The sequence below is a fragment of the Artibeus jamaicensis genome, unplaced genomic scaffold (genome assembly GCF_021234435.1).
Source record: "Artibeus jamaicensis isolate MK-2021 breed Jamaican fruit bat unplaced genomic scaffold, CSHL_Jam_final contig_387, whole genome shotgun sequence".
NCBI lineage: Eukaryota > Metazoa > Chordata > Mammalia > Chiroptera > Phyllostomidae > Artibeus > Artibeus jamaicensis.
Window position 1 is genome coordinate 42,942,517 of NW_026521812.1, and position 22,007 is coordinate 42,964,523.

A 22,007-nucleotide genomic window follows, 5' to 3' on the forward strand; every position below is an offset into this window, starting at 1 on the left:
TAGAAATGTGTATTGCTCCCTCTCCAGCACTCCTGTATTTATATGCCTCATGTCGAACATCTTGTTTTATACTTTAAGGATCCTGTGAGTAGGCAGAGAGATCACATCATCACTCAAAACATTTGATATATAGCAATTAAGACAATGAATATTTTTCTTTTATTCAAAATAATATTTTTAAGTGAAATTGCTTACCCAAGTATAAGAAACTGCCCTGGGGCTGGAAGACTCAGTTGCACAGAGTCTTTCAGTAGGATCAGCAGTGATGCCCAACTATCCACTAGATTGGGCACTGGAATTCTGCAAGATAAATATATTTTATGTATACATATACAGAAATCCACAGTGAAGATTTAACTTTCTTTATATTTTCCAAGAGCCTTTAACAAATTATTCTACTAGTTTCTCTGAAACATTCTTAATTTGTATAGATTATGAAAGCATGAAAGTCCTGAAAGCTTTATCTTTTCTTCTAAGGTGATATAAAAAAATCAAATGCATTTAAAATACACAGTGTGATTTATTATTCTAGAAATTTTGCTATAGAAACCCCAGTTTTTAACACATGAACTCTCCAAAGTAAAATACAACTGAAATCTCAGTTTAGTTACTAACATCACAGTCACCTACTTCCTATCCTGTCCTCTCCACTGCTCTCTCGCATTGGCCCTTTCTTTCTCCTTCAGCTTTCAGTCTGTCTCATCTAAAAGAGACCTGTTAACCTACTGTGAACATCCATTTCTCACCCCTAGAAAAATTAAGATTGTGTCTGTTTCAGTCTGATCTTAATTCTGACACCTCTATGTGCCTAAATTCAGATTTTAGGCAGTCACCACCAGTTTTAATTGTTTAAATTGACATTTATCACAATTTGATAAATGTCAGTCACAGATCACAAAATGATGCTACATTTGGTAATTAAAACTGAATTACCTCTATGATAGAGGATTGAGTTTCAGGTTCTTCAGTAAGAAGTTTATCAGAACTGAAGCCAACTAACTTTCCATTCAGGGATTAGTTAAATAAAACTGAAAATATGCTATAACAAAAAATGTTTCATATCATCATTACTAACATTAAAAAAATCACATTAGTCTATCACATATTCACCTATATCGAGATAATAATAAATTCAGTGGCAATAGGCATGGTTTCAATCATACGATTCAGCTGTTCATTTATAATATTTAAATAATTTTTTTTACAATTCAGTGTTTGATTATCCAGTGTATCTTAAATACACTTAGCTCTTTAGCTATGTAGGATTTGTATGGCACGGTCATTAAGATATCCAATGACTAATACATCCATAAATAATGTTTCTCTGTTTCTAGCATTTGCTCTTTTAGTTTTAGGGGAAGAACAGCAAATTCTTGAAAGAGTTTGGGTGCTTTTCTCCCATACTTTGTAACTGGTACACGTTGCTAATGCACTGAGGAGAGATGCACATCAGTTATCTTACCTTTGAACATAAGCATAGAAAAACTGAAGCATGCAGACTTCCAAAGAAAGATGTTTCTATAAACAAAAGAAATCAATTTTACAGTGAAGAAAAATGCTGCCTTTGCTTTTTCACTGTTGCAACTACTCTGTATTTTACTACCAATTTTTAATTAAAAAAAATCAAACACAAGTTTGTCATAAAAAAAACATGCAACTCTCATTTAGTTGGGGGAAAAAACTCGAGAACTATTTAAAAAGTTGAAAATGGATGGATGAAATAAAATTCTCAATTCCTCCCCCACTGTCCAGCTATTACTTTGAAATGATCCTTTTACTCTATAAGCATGAAAATTAGTTTTATTTTAATCAGCTTATGCTCAGTTGGTGCTATCAGAATTAGGTTGAGACTTTTTATAAAATGCACTTTTAATCTATCTTTTTGCAAATTTCTGTTAAATGAGTGTAGTTAGTCAAATTTGGAAGCATTGCCTAATAGCCTAAAATGTACTCTATTACTGAAGAGAGTGCCAAGTGAAAGATATAATAAAAAAAACACCTGTTGTTAGACATTAATAATAGGCAAGAAAATGAAACTGATGACATTGACATTTACCAATTTGTTTGCTTTTAGTAGCAACTATTTTTCTTGCAGTTTTCCCCTTTTATCACAAAGAAAAATCAAGTATCTAATCTATTCAGAACTTAGTAGATTGACACCAGAGAGGCAGCAGGTGGGGTATATTTGAAATACATATTTGTATATTTGAAATTTGCTCTTACATGTTTTCATATCATACACACTTAGCTCAACGTCTGGTACAAGTAGATGCTCACAATGTTATGCTGAATTGAGCTTTCACAGGCAAATTTAAATCACAAATGTCCTAGAGGCTTTAGAATAGTGGGACAATTATTAAAAGGTTAAGGGCACCGACTATTTACATGTAAGCATACTTTTCCCATTGGCAATTCAAGAAAAAAAAAGTTCAACATTTTCAGATATCTGTAGTAATTCTTTTATGGATGTGATTAGGTCTTTTTAAAAATGGCTTAAAGTCTAAGGTTTGTAGCTGGTAAACATTTTCTAAGAAAATATGATCTCTTAGCTAGAAGAGCAGAAAATGCAGAAAAGTCCATACTGTTAATATTCGTAGACTTTTATGTCTGCCCGATGAGAGACAAGGCCCTGTGAGTGTGGAGCCTGTACTGCCCATTTTTTGTAGCTGTTGGAAAGCACGGTCTTGTCCATGGTCAGGAAATGACACCAACTAAAACTAAGGTTATGGCAAAATGTGAAGAGTGCAGAGTTAAGAAATTCATTTAGAGGCACAAGACAGGGATTCCCACATTCACCACTCTAACTCAACATAGTACTGCAAGTCCTAGTCGCAGCAATCACACAAGAATAAGTAACAGGCAGGGAAATTGGAAAGGAAGAAGAAAAACCGTCATTATTTGCAGTTTTATATACAGACATAATACTATGTATAGAAAACCCTAAAGATTCCACCAAAAGACTACTGATAAATAAATTCACTAAAGTAGCATGATAAAAAAAATAAATATCCAGAAATCGGTTGTATGTTTATATACCAATAAGGAACTATCAGAAATGGAAGCTAAGAAAACAATCCCATTTCAATTACATAAAAAAAATTACTAGGAATAAATTTAATCAATGATGTAAAAGACCTGTACTCAGATTATAAGACTCTGAAGAAAGAAATTGAAGATACAGATAAATTGAAGCATAAACTGTGTTCATAGATAGGAAGAGTTAACATTGTTAAAATGTCTATAGTACTCAAAACAATCTATAGATTCAATGCTAGCCCTAACATGATACCAATGGTATATTTCACAGAACTATAATGAATAATTCAAAAATTTGTATGGAACCACAAGAGACCCTGAATATATAGAGTGATCATGAGAAAGAACAAAATTGGAGGAATCAAGCTACCTGATATCAAACTATACTACAAGCCCAACCTAATCAAAACAGCATGGTACTGGTATAAAAACAGATATATAGATCAATGAAACAGAACAGAGAGACCAGAATATACACACACCTACCTGGTCAATTAATATTTGACAAAGGAAGCAAGAATATACAATGGGGTAAAGATAGTCTATTCAATAATGTGCTGGAAAATTCGACAGATACTTGCAAAAGTAAAATAAAACTAGGCCACCTCCTTACATTACATACAAGAATAAACTCAAAATGAACTTTAATGGAGAACTTGAAATCATAAAAATCCTAGAAAATGTAGGCAATAAAATCTTGGATACTTCTCTTACCAAATCTCCTTGGGCAAGGGAAACAAAAAATGAACAAATGCAACTACATCAAACTAAAAAGTTCTTGCACAGCAAAGGTAGCCATCAAAAGAATGAAAAGACAACCCAGAGAATGGGAGAACATAGTCACCAATGATACACATGATAAAAGGTTAATATGCAAAATTTATAAAGAACTCAGACCCACCAAAATATAAACAGTCCAATTAAAAACTGGGCAAAGGATCTGAATAGACACTTCTCCAAGGAGGACATACAGATGGCCCATAGACATATGAAAATATGCCCAACATCACTAATCATCAGAGAAATGCAAATTAAAACCACAATGAGATATCACCTCTCACACCTGTTAGAATGGCTATCATCAATAAATCAAAGAAATTCAAAAACAGTAATTCAAAAGAATAAATGCACCCCTATGTTCATTGCTGCATTATTTATGACAGCCAAGATATGGAAGCAACCCAGGTGTCCATCAATAAATGAGTGGATAAAAAAACAGTGGTACATATATACAATGGAATATTATTCAGCCATAAAAAAGAGTGAAATCTTACCATTTGCAACAGCAGGATGGAACTAGAGGGTTTTATGCTAACTGAAATAAGCCAGAGAAAGACAAATCCCATACGATTTCACTCATATGTGGAACCTAAAGAACCACATAAATGAACAGACAAAATGTAAACACTTATGGATACAAATAAGAGACCCATGGTTGCCAGATGGGAGGCTGGAGGGACTGGGTGATAAAGGTGAAGGGACTGAGAGGTACAGATTGGTAGTTACAAAATAGCCACAGGGATATAAAGTTCAGCATAGGGAATATAGTCAATAATATTGAAACAACTGTGTATGGTGGTAGGTGGGTTCTGGGAATGTTAGGGGGAACACTTTGTAAAATATGAGCGTCTAACCTCTATGCTGTACACCTGAAACTAATATAATACTGAATGTAAACTGTAATTGAAAATGTTTTTTTAAAAAACAGAGAGAGAGAGAGATTGATTGATTGATTCATTCTAAAAAGAAAGCAATAAAAAAACTGTGAGGTAATCAACAACTGAGATGAGTAGACCTTGGGCTCTGGCTTCTGTGTTCTGCCCTTAGAGGACCACAGAAAGCTCCCCTAAGAATTAGGTCACACGGTTCATGACTGCCTTAGATGTACATGTAGAGTGACATGAGCAGTTAAGTGTTTTTCACAATCTCAACAGTAAGTCATTGAAGATACTGATCATTGTTTTTATTATGGCAGTGAGAGTGCCAAGTGCATTAATCTCCACTAAAAGGACACTACTGTACAAAAAAACAAGACATCAAAACTTACCTACCAGCATCATTTTTTAAATAGAACTGTAAAGAAAAGCTAAGAAAAGCTCTTCTTACCTTGTCCTTTGCTATGGCTGGAGGCTGCTTTAAAACTTCCTTCACAGTCTGTATAACAGTTTCTGCTCTCATGACACTGATGGAGCGAACCAGCTCCACCAGTAAAAGCTGCTCTTCACTGGCTGCAGGAATAACCTGGGTAACAATATTTACATATGTAAGTGTGTGTATACATCTTTTAACAGAAGTCACAGAACTTAGTGAGTATTTAGGGCCTAATCTTAATATAAAGGACTTTTCAAGTCCCTTAATTATACTTTAGGTAAAAATTTACTTATTTTTATTAATAATAAGTACATGTATATCATTTTAGAAAAATCACATAGAGTAAGCCTGATAAGAAAAAATTTCAGTTCTTTATCCCTTTTCATACCCAAAACAACCAAGCTCAACTTTCAGCTCTTTTTATTATTTCTGAGCAATTATTTTTAGTATTGCACAATTATTTTTTATATTTCAAAATTTTTTAGTTTTAGATATTACCTACTCACTTTCTACTTTAGAAGACAATAACTGAACTCTCTTAGATGTTTTCCCCTATCTTCCCAACAGTTTTATCAAAATTTTGCCTGTTTATGATAGCATATGCACTATACTATTATTGCATCTCTTCTCATACAACTTTTTGTTTTTCCTAGAATAAACTGATTTTATTTGCTTGCTTGGTTTTCTCTATTCTATCACAAGTTCATCCTAAATGCTCCAGCAAGTATATATCTCCTTTAATTATTCAAATGTATCAGGTAATTAATAATATTCTATCCTTTCCTCCTCCTTTTCTTCACTCTTTTTTTCTTGAAACATCTGTTCAATGTCTTCCTGTTCTATCCTTGCTTGGTACCCACTAGGCGTGCTACACAGCATCATCTTGGTCTCTCTCCTGTGACTGCCAGCCTAGAGATCCCTCTTCCTTTTCTCCTATGTCAGAACCCCTGTTACTTGGAGCTCCTATTTTCTTCCTCCTTGGTTTATTCCTCCTCTGGTGAAGATGCATCTTCCTGCAGCTGAGAAAAAGTGAATTTATGGCATTTTTTTTTTTAGATATTGCATGGTTCAAAAGATCCTGAGTAATATCCAGTTTGGCTGGGTATAGAATTACAGTTGAAGGTAATTTTCCCATCACAGTTTCCAATGTTGCTATTGGCCAGTCTTATCATTATTCCAGTGAAAAAGAGGACCAGTATCTTCCCATAGGAAAACTTTCAGATCTTCTCTTTAAATCCAGTGTGCTGAAATCCATACCGATATTTGTGTAGATCTCTTCTTCACAGTGACTGTCAGGGGACTTTTCTTGTACTATTTCTTTGATATCCCTCCCCCCCTCATTGTCTTCTGTTACTTCTTTCTGCAAAAAGCTATTGAATCTCCAATGTCACTTCCCTAATATTCTTATCTTCCTTTCCCAATTTTCTTTATCTTTAAATTTACATTCTATTTCTGGTACCTACCCTTTTCTGCTGGCAATCCTTATACTTTGTTTTGCTTCTGCAACGAAGTTTAATACACATGAAGAAATTTTAATTTTGCAATGATCTTTCTTCTAGTCTTTTCTAATTTCATGGATGCAATATGGTTTCACTTATTGAAGGACATTATTATTATTGTTTACATGTTCCTCTGTTACTTGCTTTATTTCTTTTGACTTTTCTTATCTAGGTTTTTGGTCTTTGTCTATCATATTAAAAGTTTTTTTTCATGTGAATGTTAATCCTTGTCTATTCACAGTTTCAGGTGCACAGCCTAGTGATCGGATATTATGTAATTTACTACATGCTCATCCCAACAAATCTAGTTTCCATCCAACACTATTCATAGTTCTTACATTATAGACTACAGTCCCTATGCTGCACTTTACATCCCTGTGAATTCTGTAACTACCAATTTGTACTTCTTAATCCCTTCACCTTTTTTACCCTTTCTCCTCAACCCCCCTACCATCTTTCACCCAGTCCCCAAACTTACTCTCCTCTGGCAACCATGGGTCTCTTATCTGTATCTATAAGTGTTTACATTTTGTTTGTTCATTTATATGGTTCTTTAGGATTCACATATGAGTGAAATCATATGGTATTTGTCTTTCTCTGACTGGCTTATTTCAATTAGCATAAAACCCTCTAGTTCCATCCTGCTGTTGCAAATGGCAAGATTTCAGTCTTTTTAATGGCTGAATAATATTCCATTATATATTTGTACCACTGCTTTTTTATCTACTCATCTACTGATGGACACCTGGGTTGCTTCCATATCTTGGCTGTCATAAATAATGCAGCAATGAACATAGGGGTGCATTTATTCTTTTGAATTTCTTTGGATATATTCCAAGAAGTGAAATTGCTTGGTCGTAAGGCAGTTCCACTTTTAATATTTTTAAAAGATTTTATTCATTTATCTTTAGAAGGGAAAGGAAGGAGAGAGGGAGAGAAATATAGCAATGTATGGTTGCCTCTCATATGTCCCCTGCTGGGAACTGGCCTGCAACCCAGGCATGTGCCCTGACTGGGAATAGAACTTTGACCATCTGGTTCACAGGCCTGTGCTCAATTCACTGAGCTACACCAGCCAGGACCCATTTTTAATATTTTGAGGTAACTCCATACTGATTTCCACAGTGGCTGCATCAATCTGCATTTCTACCAACAGTGCAAAAGGGTTCTCCTTTCTCCAAATCTTTGTCAGCACTTGTTGTTTTTTGATTTATTGATGGTAGCCATTCTAACAAGTGTGAGAGGTGATATCTCATTGTGGTTTTAATTTGCATTTCTCTGATGATTAGTGATGTTGGGCATATTTTCATATGTCTATGGGCCATCTGTATGTCCTCCTTGGAGAAGTGTCTATTCAGATCCTTTGCCCAGTTTTTAGTTGGACTGTTTATATTTTGGGGGGTCTGAGTTCTTTATAAATTTTGCATATTAACCTTTTATCATGTGTATCATTGGTGACTATGTTCTCCCATTCTCTGGGTTGTCTTTTCATTCTTTTGATGGCTAACTTTGCTGTGCAAGAACTTTTTAGTTTGATGTAGTTGCATTTGTTCATTTTTTTGTTTCCCTTGCCCAAGGAGATTTGGTAAGAGAAGTATCCAAGATTTTATTGCCTACATTTTCTAGGATTTTTATGATTTCAAGTTCTCCATTAAAGTTCATTTTGAGTTTATTCTTGTATGTAATGTAAGGAGGTGGTCTAGTTTTATTTTACTTTTGCAAGTATCTATCCAATTTTCCAGCACATTATTGAATAGAATCTCTTTACCCCATTGTACATTCTTGCTTCCTTTGTCAAATATTAATTGACTGCTTTTAAATAGCCCAGGATTTCAATTTTGTACAATATGGTATCTACCAGTGAATTCTTACCTGCAAAATAATGTCATATAAGTGAAACATTCATTTTTATTACTTTAGAAAGGTCAGTGTATATGTGTTGTAAACTCAGCACAAAAATAGCATATCAGAAAACTGTGGTTACATAAATCATATAACTTATATGGATGTAAAAACAATAGCCTTAATATTCTATAGAGTCACTATTTTTACTATAAAATATTGTTACTGAATTTTCAAAATCACAAAGCAACAAAATTTTCATTACAATGTGATATAACCCCATCAAAACCAATATATAAATTACATCTAGAAACAAAACTATTTTACCTATCACATTGTAATAAAAAACTAGTGAAGATGAGCCCTGGCTGGTGTAGCTCAGTGGACAGAGCGCGGGCCTGCGAATCAAAGGATCGCGGTTCGATTCCCAGTCAGGGCATATTCCTGGGTTGCAGGTTGCTTCCCTGCAGGCCAGTTTCCAGCAGGGGTCGCACTAAAGGCAACCATACGTTGATGTTTCTCTCCTTCTCTCCTTCCCCTTAACAATAAATAAATAAATAAAATCTTTAAAAAAAAACTAGTGAAGATAAAAAATTTTCTCAATACCCTTGCTTTGTACCTTGCTAACTAGCATTTAAAAGATATACCCTGCTAGATTACAGGGTTATCTAAATACAGGTACAGTTGTAACTGTATTTGAATGGCTATTTAAATACAATTACAGTTTAATATCATACTATTTGCCTTTCCCCTTGAAACAGTACATTTTATGCTTATTTAAGAAATTGAGGCAACAAGTCATATCTAAACCAGTAGACAAACTGTTTCTTTTCACCACATCCCATTTCTATACGCCACATCCCAGACTTGTGCAACTAGTGAAGAGTTGAAACGTAGTCTGCACAATAGGTCCTCGATGACATCATTTTGTTCAATGCTATTTCTTTATAACATTGATGAGATGCTGTAGGAACTTAACTCTTGTTTATATCAATTAGCCTATGGTAAAACTGGTTTCATTACATGTTGTTTTGCCACAGTTCCAAGAACCCATTGTCAGTGTTAAATGAGGACTTACTATACTCACCAAGTAAAAAAAACAAAAAGTATAAAATGGTTAAATACATACCTTGGTCCTGTTGGTGTTTTTATTCTGTCTTCTTTCATTCCATACAAATGCAATGGCAGCCATAAAGTGAACACCATGATTCATTGAAATAGGGCCTAATAATTCAAGGATCTGTTGTCTCAAGTTCTAAAACAAGCAAATGAGAAGTGAATTAAAAATTATGTAAGCATTAATAACTACACTGCACTTTTAGTTTTTCTTGGAATAATCTACAGTACTTACATGTTTTATTACCTAAATAATAGCAGAGGAAACTGTAACCATGTTAAGAGAAGCGACCATGGTCATTTTAATTCTAAAAGGAAAAAAACCCTATAAAATGACAACAACCAATCAGCTAAATGCAAGAGTCTCAGTAATGTGATAAAAGAATAGAAAAACACAATGCAGTTAGCTCTTGAACAAGGGTTTGAACTGTGAGGTCCACTAATATGCCAATTTTTTTCCAATAAATACCTGTATTGGTTTCCATCTGTGGCTTTGAGTGCATGGATGTGAAGGGCTGGCTGTACGCACTGACCTATGCCACTGTGTGTAGGGCACTTGAGCATCCACAGATTGTGACATCCATGGTGGGTCCTGGAACCAAATGCCCAGTGGATACTGAGGGAAACCTTAAGTTCTGGGGAGGTCAAAAGTTACACACGGATTTTTCAGATGCACTGGGGATCAGCACCTCCCCACCATGTGTGGTTCCAGGAGCAACTGTAAGTGAAATTCAATTACATTTGATGTAGATTCTTTTTTAATAAGATGGGGGAGGGACAGGGGTTTTACATTTAAATGAAACTGAACAAAACAAAAACCACACAGTTTAATCCCAACAGCAGTACTCAGACATTTTCTCATTATTCTCACCCTTCCTTCCTCTTTGCCCATTTCCGGATGTGTTCCCATGATCACAAATCTGGGAAGTGAGGTCTAGGCAATAGAGGTATGTCAACTTGACAACTGACAAAGCATAATATTCTTAGGAATTCATATAATTTTCTTCTAAATATAAAGTAATTTGGAAAATACATATAAGTGTTTTTTAAACAAGTAATTCCATTATTCTGAGATAATCACTATTAAATGAATTGTATTCTTTTTTTCTGCCAGGAAATTTATTTTACATAATTGGAAATATACTATTTGTTCAATGAGGTAATATCCCTGTTTTATTAAACTTTAAAGCATTTCTCCACCAAGAATTCTTCAAAATTATAATTATTAGTAGCTGCATAATGTAACATTGAAGGATAAGTTTTTAACCATTAACTTATTTATTGTTTAGGATCTCTCTTTGTTTACCATCAAATAAGGCTATAATAAACGTCTTATGGAAATATATTTGCATAATTTTGATTACTTTAGAATTCATTACAAGGCCAAAAATATATAAAACCTTTAAAGCTCTTTGCACATATAGTTAAATTGTTTTCCAGGAGGGTTTGCATATAAAATATCAACTTAAACTGCCCTTAAAAAGAGGAACAAAATTTAACATGTAGGAATAAACCTCAAAAACATTATGTCACATGAAAGAAGCTAGATATGAAAGACCAAATAATGTATGATTCCACTTATACAAAATGCTCAGAAAAAGCAAATCTACTTATCGAGAAAATAGATTAATGGTTGACTGGGGTTAGCGACAGGAATAGGAAGTGACTGCAAATGAGTATTCGGAATGTTTGTGGTGACAGACATGTTTGAAAATTAGACTGTGTGGACAGTTTCACTACTCTGTAAATTAATTTAAAAAAATCATTACGTTGGGTATATTTTAAGTGGATTTTATGTCAACTCAAAAAACAGTTACAAATTTAATAATTACTTGATCCATTAGAATGCCATAAATATGACCAAATTATTCATAAATTCTGAACATAACCTTTGGGAAAGTGCTCAAATAGACTCTTGAGTTGCAGGTGAAGTGTGACTTTCTAACCTTTGTGGCTCCAAGATTAATAGTGGTTGCAGATGCAGATGCAGCAAGAGTCGTCTTCTCCGAAGAATCCGCCTGCTGCAGGATGCTCCAGAGCAGAGTCACAGAGGACATGATCATATGAAGGACTGAGAGGATTCCTCTGCGGGCTTCCAACAAGTGTCTTTGGTCTACATTGACCCAGAGCTATTAAAGGGGGGGGGGGGGTAAAAACAGAACATTGCTTACTGAGGCTTATAAATGAGGACTTGCTGTATCTTATAGTCTTTAAAAAAAGTTGAATATTTGTGCAGCCTTACTTGGTGGTACTGTGTAGTAGGATCCAACAAACAGTAATGGATAATGGCTGTGATCCCTTCTAAAAGAGTGAGAATCATATCTGGTGGAATAATTGATGCCATCCACAGAGGCCTGAAATAAAATGCATTCATTTGAACAACATAAGTTCTGAGAAAAAAAAGTCCATATTTTACCAATAGTAAATGTCCCACATGTAGCAGACACACAATAAGTGCCCAATAAATAGTATATTAATAAATGCCTAAAAGAATAAATTAAAAGCTTTTATCTCCTAGTTTATAAAATAAGTCACATTAAATGTACTGCTGGCTTTTGGGGTTAAAAAATTTATATAAAATAAACAAATTTAGTCACTACATTTCTAGCACCTGTGTAAGGCAGGCACATAAATGTTAAATAGCACAGGCACTATTCCGACATTTCACACGTCGTCACTGACACTCTGTAGGAGGTAAACCAGAAACTAGTCTACTGAACATGCGGCTAATTTGACAGAGTAATTTTAAACACGGCCTGGGGATACAGGAAGAGTTTCACCTCTAAAACAAGAAATACCATTTCTTGTTTTTTTGAATTCATTTTAAATTAATTTAGTGTGAAATTATTTTGCACTTAGATAACATGCAGGATAAAATCCAAGAAACCCTTTAGTGAGCTTTCTATTACTTTGCCAGCATAGTCAAGAAGAACATAATTAATTTCAGCCCTTAGGAGTGAAAAAGGCCTGTTTAAATATCCCTTCTCTTTTCTAATCTTGATTCTTTTGTTTCTCTTACTCACTCTGAATTTTCTTCTTTGTGAAAAAAATAACATACTATTTATAACCTCTGAGATTCACTAATTTGTTTATTCAAATTGTGACTGACATTCTGGATGGCTAAGCAGTCATATATGCGATAAATGTCAATGACAACAAAGTTAAAAATCAGCTCTTACCTACTGTCAGATAATCCTGTTTCATACTTGTACTGCTGAATTAAATTATCTAAATTTCTGCAAAGCTGTAGTGTCACAGAAACCACCACTCTCTGTAGAACTCTTCCCATGTAAGGCAGAGTAGATGTGATTAAACCAATCCATTGCGGGTGCATCTTACAAGCACAGTGTTGGTGCAGAGCCCGTATCACGGCACAGAGAAACATGCCTTGGCATGTGATTGGCTGAGCATGCAAATACTGAAGAGAAGTCATGGGCTGGTGGGGACTGATGTGTTCCAGATCAGATACAACAAAATCAAAACCTGTTTCGTTTTCTTCAGGGGTGATCATTACCCAGTGTTCTAGAACAATGAGCCTCTGAAGGACTTTGAGAAGCTGTGATTGGAGTGTGCTGCCATTGTCAAATTCGTCCTCTGAGAAATTGATGAGGCTGTCCTCTGAGAAACCTTCTTCCACAGCAATCGTATTCTTACCTGCCATTTTTTCACTGTGCCATTTCTGGGCACTAAAGATGGATGACAGCAAACAGTGAAGAATTACTTTCTGAACTTTGCACTTAGATAACATATCAGAGATAAAGCTAGGGAAACCCTTTGCTGAGCTTTCTATTACTTTTGCCAGCTCAGTAAAGAGAAGTGTCAAAATTTCTATGCTCATCATCTGCATATTTCGATTGCCTATTAAATCTTGTGCAGTGACCTTGACGTGAGTTGGGTAATGGCTACGCATGTAATATAAGCAGAGTGAAATAAGAATTTCTATATACATAGAACTCCTAAAGTTATGATTTGAGTCCACTGGGATGTGACTATAAAAGTCTTTGCCCATAACAGAAATTCGGTGTCTGGCCAATAGATTCTGAAGCAGAGACAACTGAGGGGTATACACATTATTTATACTAGTGGTTGAAATGGCATTTACAAAAGCAACAGGGTTAGTTTTTAATATGGCTTTGATGGCAGAAAAAGCATAAAGAGTCCTTGATGAATCATACAACTGGAGATACAGAAGCACGTGCTGATAGAGAGGATGGATGTTGAAATTAGGAGATTTCTGTGATCCTGGAGAACCCATGTCACTCTCAATTTCAGAAATGTCTCCCTCTCCACAGCTATACCAGTTCTCTAAATCAAGACCATCACTAAAGAATACGCTGGTTTGTTTGAGTTTTTCACTTGATGTTTTTTTCTTGTCGTCATCCTTTTTTCTGGCGAGTTTTACTTTAGGTTTTGCCCCTGGTTGTTTACCTGACTCCTTAACAATTGTTTCCTTCTCTGAGACTTTTTCTGATGCTTTTTCTTTGAAGCTGAACTGAATACTACTGTGACTCCTCTGTCTAGCTTTGGTTTCTGTTGAAGCAATGCAAGAGTCATGGAGAGTCTGTGTGGTTCCTGAAATACAAGGTGAGGAGCTATTTCTGGAGATTCCATTTGCCACACACTCACAGCCGCCTTCCGCAGACACAGACAGAAGCTGAGAACTCTCGTTACTCAGCGAAGTGCTCTGACTCTGCTGAATGGACTGATCTTCACTTTTAATTGCCTCCTCGCCAGGATCTACATCGCTGTGCCCTGGAGGGACAGTTTCGATTTCTAACTGAGAAGTTACAGATGCAGATTCTGCTTCCAGACCACTTACGACTTTACATATCAGGTCAAACACTACCTGCTGAACATCATCATCTGGGGAGCCTGCATTTGGCATTTGAGAATCCTCTTGCATATTCACATTTTCAGGATCGGCTTCATAACTCAGGTTGTCTCCAGCAGAGGACTGTGAGCACCCAGAGTCAGAACTCTGGAGTATTTCTATCTGTTGGTCTGGAAGGTCAAAATCAGAGACAACCATTGGAATTGTCTCACTGCTGGTACTTAGAAGGGAGAGTCTGTCACTTAATGGGTTAACGGTGAGACTAAAGTTCTCTATTTCATCCATGGTAAGCGGCTTTTCACCATTTCCTTTAGATGCAATGAGTTGTACTTGGCTTACTGGCGTATGAGAAAAACAGTAAAGGAGGAAAAATATAAAATATATTAAAATAATGAAAATGTACAAATATAAACTGAATTTAAGATTGTAATCATTAGTTTCAAAACCCACTTATATGCTACTATTAAAATCATGTATTACTATTTTAGACCCTTTAAGTTAGAAAATTATATAGATGACTACTAACTAGAGTTTAATAAACAGAATTCACCTGAAGGCCTATTATTCAATTGCACTGAAATTGAACAGCACAGTTAACGCTGATGAAATATAAAAATGTGCCCTTATCCCCAAATAAGATATCCTTTTCTACTGCACTACAAACTTTGTGTTTTTTTCCTTCTTGTGTGATACCTCCTTTTAGTTACACTAAAGGGGAGTATAAAAACACAATCTCCTTGATTTTAATAAAATTCAAAAAACATTTATGAATTATCTGGTGTGAGTAAGACCCTAAACCAATAGACAATGAGGGTGAGAGAAGGAAAAGACATCACTGTTCTCTCTAAAGAGCTTAAAATTAGTAGGGAAGCACCAATACATTCATCTATTTCTGTACTTTTTGGAGAGCATACTATGTTGACGGCATTCTTTTGGAAAGGGTGGGAGGGTTAGTTGCATATGAGTGGTACAAAGGAAATCCACCACTTTCAGGGAAAGAATCATGGTACCACAGGTAAGTCTGAGACTGATTTCAGAGGAGAGGTCAGAATTCAGTAGTCAGGTGGGAAGCGTTGTAGGTCAAGTGATAACACAGAAGTTCTGGCAATTAGCAGGGTAGAACATTTTCTTAGAAGATTCAGAAAAAGCCCTGAAAAGGAAGCTAGGGAAATGAACCAAGCCTTGGTAGAGAAACATGAAAGGTGACAGTTTAGTTCCAGCTTGCATCACTTACCAGCAGTGAGCCTTCGAGAAAGCACATCCTTCTAAAAATAAGCTCCCTGCTTGGTAAAATCAGTGTTTTATTCCTGACCTCACAGGTTATTTGTCAAGAGATACAAATGATAAGTGACAGTCCCTAGCATATAATAATGTAATATAAAGTGCCATTATTGCTGTATGATAGAGGACATCACTCAATAGTTTGTAAAGTGTGGGTTTCATAGTAATAACAATATTTATCAAACACTTATGCCAGTCACTGCACTAAATATATCACAAACATGACTTGAGAGGTGGGTTATGATTCCAACCTTACAGATAAGGAAAATGACTCATGAAATATAAATATACATTATAAGCTTACTATACATTCCTAGTGAAGTATCTACAGAGCCCCACAGGACCAGTATTGTGAAAAAAATCTAAATGTATTTCCATCAAAACTGAAGACTGTCTCTGAAAAATGCTATGCTGATTACTCCCCTGAAAGAAGAGTCAACTGATCAGAAAGATTCAAGTCCCCCAACACGGTCATCGATGAAGCACACTCTGATACGGCCCATCAGGGCACTGCCAGGGCACGCAGAGGAGAGGAAACAAGCCCATGGAGCAAATCTCATTCGATTCTCTCACCAACCACTGCTGTGTTCAGCTCTCACTTTATTTTAGTTATTTAATTCTAAATAAAGCTTTTCTAGTTCCATGTGATATTCACCATTGCATGAAAAATTTTCCATGAAATGCTTGTCACTCTCTTCTCCAGGATAACAAGGTGCCTTATTCCAATAACGTTCTGCTTGTACACGCTGCACTGAAACCCTCTGAGTTTTGGGGTGAAGTAGAAGCAATAGCAATGGTTCCAAAACTCTTGCAATGTCATGTCTTTGCAGGACTTGGTTCAGCCAGGCTTGTCCCACAGAGCTAGTAGAACCATCGAGACTGTTAAGGCTATCTAACATGATGAACAGTGACCTACAATAAACACAGATAATTAAAGAACAAAACACTTGCTTTAATTGCGACACTCTAATTTTTCTAAGATTAATAATACTGTAAGTTGTGTTTTTTATTTTGAATTAACTATTATAAACTAACTGCACTTCAGGATAATTTTTGACCACAGCATGCTAATAATCTTAATCCCTATAGCCTCAGTAGATACAATAGGAAGGAGAAAACAGTCTTTTCCCTCTTTGTAGGTACTTGTGTTTCTTGAAATTTCACCAATATATTCTTATAAGATAAATAGTAAAGAATAGAAAAAGTAACCTTAGAAAACTAGTCTTGTTTTAGCAATATATTCCTGGCACCAAATACTGGACCCCCTACAATGCTGGGCAGTGTTATCTCTACGCTGATCCATGCCCTCTGCTCCCATTCTCTTTATGAATCTAAACTATGTGCTTAATTCAAGGAAAGACTTTCCATGGAAGGTGTGGAGGGACAGTTTGGAATCAGAACACCCAAGATTCAAATCTGGGCCATCCACTTTATCTCACGTGTGGTCTTGGGTAAGTCACAACTTCTCTGGGTCTTCACTGTCTCACTTGTGCCAAGAGGAAAGATGGTCACCAAATTAGAGAGGGTATTTGTGAAGTACCTGGGCCTGGAGCCTAGTTCATAGTAGAGGTTCAACAGCAGATCATTTAAAGATAGCGACACTGCTTGAAAAACACCAGCTGAAATAACATGTAGTTGGGCTTTAAGCGCAGTTGCATTTGTGGCCACCTCTCTGAACACTGGTGAGACTGCTTTATCTGATGCCAATACATGAATTAAGCTATACATGGCATCCCCTTGGAAGTCAGTGCAAATCTCGTATTTGGGGAATGAGCCATCTAAGTAAGCTAGACAAATAGCAATCACATTCTCAGGCAGTTATAGGTTCTCTGAAACCATGGGACGCGATTCAGTAATTTAGCTTTAAATTTTAATAAGTCCAGTTCAGGCAGAAGATTGAGAATAATTGCTAGAGAAACACTTATACAATCTACTGTTTATATCTGATCTCACTCGACGTGAATACAGACTCAAGAAAACTGTCTCTATTGCTGTATTCCTGACACATGGAATGGAACCTACGATGTTGCAGGGGCTTGATTAATAGTCATCAAATCAAAGGACAGGGCCAAACAAGAAAGGGAAAATCTGGCAGATAAATGAAAATGCCATGAATTTCAATATAGCTTAGATTCTTAAATACTTTTTAAATTTTATTTATAAAACGTATAAATTGATGCTCTGACTGGGTGGCTCAGCTGGTTGGAGTGCCAACCCATACACCAAAAGGCTGAGGGTTAGATTCCCAGTCAGGGCGCATACCTAGGTTGCGGGTTCAGTCCCTAGTCAGGGCGTGTGTGGGAGGGAATCGATAGATGTTTCTTTCTCACATCAATGTTTCTTTCCCTCTCCCTTCCTCTCTCTCTAAAATCAATAAGCATATTGTTGGGTGAGGATCAAAAAATTTTTTTAAACATGAAAATTGCTATTGCCTACTCCTGTCAAACTAACTGAGGAGTCAACAAAAGAGACATTATGATATCTGGCTGTAAAATCTGAATATAAAATGTAACCAACCTGTCAAAAGAACGTGCAAAAGATGAAGACTTATTTATATGGAGGTCCCTTGTTAGATGCCAAAGAACTGCAAACTTTGCATGTGCTTCCATCTTTATTTTCTGAGAGGGAACATAAGAGATTAAATTACTTTATTCTCATTTGAAGATAAGTGTTTTGGCAAAATCAAAGTAGCTATTTAAGAGAGTTATATTCAATGTTCATGATACTCTAAAGCACAATGTAATAAACTATTTTTTCAGGTAAGTAGAAACATAGAAAATACTTAAGAATATAAAAAATATTAAACCTAAAGGATCACCTCATGCTGCCTCACAATTATTCAGTTTAGACTAGGTAATCAATTTACTAGATTACTATATGAAAAAAGCTGATAATGTGCAAGTCATCATTATATCTTGAGTATAGGAAGCATGTCCTCCTCATTTTAATATAAATGCTTAGTAGTCAAAATTGGTTTTATTATACTGTAGGATTTACTTTTGCTCTTAAAATTATATACACGGGGGCCTGGGGAAAAAAGAAATTATTTTCTGGAGGTCAGGCCCCTTTTAGTACAGTATCTGTCCCCCCACTAGGTGATTGTTCTAGGAACCCATCTGTATCAGTGTACCAGCTGGTGTTGTTGTGAGAGGCTGCATTTGGCTTCAGTAAATTTGTTTTGAAGACTCTTTCAACGCATTTGTCCATTTCATGATGGGTGATTTATGAGTGCGCCTGCCCACACGTGCTGAGTGTTTAGCAGTTTTTGACCAAAAATGGCATAACCCCATGCTCCACTCACCCTCACCTCCCAATCTCACCCTAAGCGATCTATTTTTTTCTTGAATGAAAATGTCCTCAAAGGGAAATGTTCTGCTGATGTGGAAGAGGTGAAACAAAAATTGGCAGAAATACTAAACACATCAAAATAGATGAGTTCAAAAACATGTTTTGAGCTGTGGAAAAAAATGTCTCAATAGGTGTATCTCATCAAATGGACAGTACTTTGAAGGTGACTAAAGTTTAAAATTGTGAGAATACATTTTTTTATAAATAAATTCCAGGAGGTTTTTGGTTCCCTCCTCATACTAACCCAAAATTAATTTACTATCACTTACAAAGTTGGTTTATTAGATTAAAAAATTTAAACCCCTCAAAATTATTTCTATAAGAAAAATACTATACTACTTTTGCAATTATTTGGAAAGGATCAGGTGTTACAATCACAATGCATAGGACAATGTAAAAAGAAAATTATTTAGAAAGATAAGCACTTCATATTAGATAATAACATGTTAATGTAAATCAAGTAGAAACTTTGATATAAAAAATTATCATTTTTCTTGAGCATTTGTAGAAACCTTCAAGTAATAGCCCCTCAGAACCGCGAACTGCAACTGTTTAAATTGCTTGTGATGGGTCAAAAGGAGTGATGAGTTGCTCTTTTTCTGTGGGCTTCATAAATGCCCTTCCTGTTAAGCAGTGTTTGTACCTCAGCCAACAGAAACATATGTAAAAACAAAAGAAGTAATAAAAGGCATTTTAACTTTTTTTCATGGATGTACAGTATCTTTATTTAGAACTCAGTATGTCTTTGCAAATGAAATGTTTTGCAGGTAAACAGGTATAAAATCTGTCCTAAATTTATACTTAATGTAAAACAAATTATTAAATGCAAGGCTTTATTTAAATTTTTGTTTCTGAACAGTTTTGAAAGAATGGACTGAAGCTTAAACATAATTTTAACATTTTCCTGGGAACAAGCTTTTCATTCTTCCTCATTTACTCCTTCATTTGCCACTTGCACACCCTGCCAAGTGTCCCATTTATTCAACACAATGCCTATCTGAATAGAAATCATTACCACTCACTAGCACTGAGGCTTTGTTCCATTAGGGCACTTCTGAAAGATATTCAATAAAAGCTTTAATTTATATTACAGAGCAGGTGCAGGAAGACCACAAACTTCATTAAGTTACCCAGAAGAGATCTACCAGAATAATTTTTCCAGCTTCTTCTCAGGCTCACCCATAACTCAGACATCTTTACTCTGACTTTTGTATCACTTCCTACACATTAGAATACAAATCCTTATTTTGGATATATACTATAATAAAAATAATATAATCTCACATATTAGCATTCTATAGCTTATAAGTGCAACATGTTATTTCATTTCCCATATGTTAATGTATCCATCAGTATCACAACTGGGTCCACTGATTCCTCCTTTATGACTCAAGAACTTGGTCCAGCAACAACTTTAATCAGCATGCCTGATAACTGGTGCCCTGAACCAAGAAATAAACCCAGTGTTTGATTTGGGGTAACATGATTTTCATGTTACTGATGCTTTTGTAAAGAACTTTCCTCTAAGAAGAACAGAACATGTATTTTAAAGATACTAAAACCACTGTGAACAAAGCTATATTCTCTGTTATTCAGAGACTAGCTGCAATCGTTTTCCTAGAGCTTCCATACATTACACTCGGTATAATGGGAGTGGGGAGCTGACGCAGGATAAGAAAAGATGACTTTACCTTATCTTTATGGGTTAACTGCTGGCTTATAACATCCTCACAGATGCTAGAAGAAGGAACCAAGTTATGTAACTGATAAAACAGTTCCACACTCTTTTGGTGGTGCTGAGGTGTCCTGTCTCCCAGCTGGTCCCACAATGTTAAAGCTACGAGCTGTCGAAAAAAAATGTAAGAGTGACAGTATTATAAAACCATAAATGAAAACTTTTTAATAAACATTTCCTACTGGTCATACGAGTCTGGCTGCAGGTCAGACCTTGAAGGCCTTTAACATTCATTATGCCACTGGGAGGACACTTAAAAGGGCGCCTCTCACCCTCCCAAGTTCCGGTCACTCAGGTCATCAGAATCCCTTATTGTAGTTCTTCAATAATATTTATTTAAACATTGGCATGTAAGCACTTTCTGCAGAGCCAAACTAAGTACCCATTTCACTAGGTTAGTGACATCTAGTGAAGTGATGCTGGAATACATTATCCTTAGGAGGGTATAGATCCCACATTGAATACATTAATATTCACAGTGACATGTTGCAAAATGAAATATAATTCATAGTCCAAATACTTGAATTACTTAAGGCAAATAAAACAGGTGATATTATTTCCGAGCTACATGTGTTAACACAGCACCTGATGATCTATTACAGCATTATTAAAAATTCAACAATTTTCAGGGTTTACCACCACAATGTTAGGGAAGTCAACCTTAATCCAGCAGGAGGAAGTAATCAGAAAGAATGTAATGACTTGAAATCAGATAAAAATTTTAAAAAAAATTTATGTATAAAAAAATCTACCATCTTAAGATGTAATACAGTCCAAATATACTTGAAGTTCTTTCTGTGTAGAGAGCATCATTTGCACTATTGCAGAAATCAAACTGCATTTTTCTAAATGTCACTGCACACCATGGATGACAGTCAAACAACATACAGGAAGAAAACCTCTTCCTGGGGGTTTTGGAGAGCTAAGTTGTATGAAGCACAAGTGCCACAACCACATCACTTGGAAGTAATTTTTTTACCATATAAGTCAGCTTTCCTTTTTTTTAAGTTGAAATTATTCCCTCCCTGGACTTAGTGCCGTCATATTTGTCCTTTATTTACTTTAATATCCCCCTCACCCTTATCTTTTTCTCTCCACACAAAGCGGGAAACAAGCTGCGCAAAGCCATACAGATGAAGTGTGGTATCTGTCTACACAGCGTGACACTGAGGGGTTCAATTAAGCCTGATTATCATCTTTAAATTTTTTGCTATGTAAACTAGGGCAA

At 35.6% G+C, this 22,007-nt stretch overlaps 1 protein-coding gene across 4 annotated transcripts in view; it reads right to left on the reverse strand.

The window, feature by feature from the left end:
- The window catches only part of DOP1A (DOP1 leucine zipper like protein A), a 115,244-nt gene that overhangs the window by 21,371 nt on the left and 71,866 nt on the right, over positions 1-22,007 (reverse strand). For 3 of the 4 annotated variants that reach the window (XM_053664736.1, XM_053664738.1, XM_053664735.1), the window contains exons 16-25: positions 20,736-20,888; positions 18,214-18,314; positions 16,352-16,608; positions 12,764-14,753; positions 11,827-11,938; positions 11,531-11,713; positions 9,598-9,723; positions 5,143-5,277; positions 1,463-1,518; positions 196-300 (exon numbers count right to left, since the gene is read on the reverse strand). In XM_053664736.1, the coding sequence (XP_053520711.1) occupies positions 196-300; positions 1,463-1,518; positions 5,143-5,277; positions 9,598-9,723; positions 11,531-11,713; positions 11,827-11,938; positions 12,764-14,753; positions 16,352-16,608; positions 18,214-18,314; positions 20,736-20,888 (3,218 nt within the window). The remainder of the gene's footprint in view (positions 1-195; positions 301-1,462; positions 1,519-5,142; positions 5,278-9,597; positions 9,724-11,530; positions 11,714-11,826; positions 11,939-12,763; positions 14,754-16,351; positions 16,609-18,213; positions 18,315-20,735; positions 20,889-22,007) is intronic. The other variant, XM_053664737.1, reaches the window with a different exon arrangement.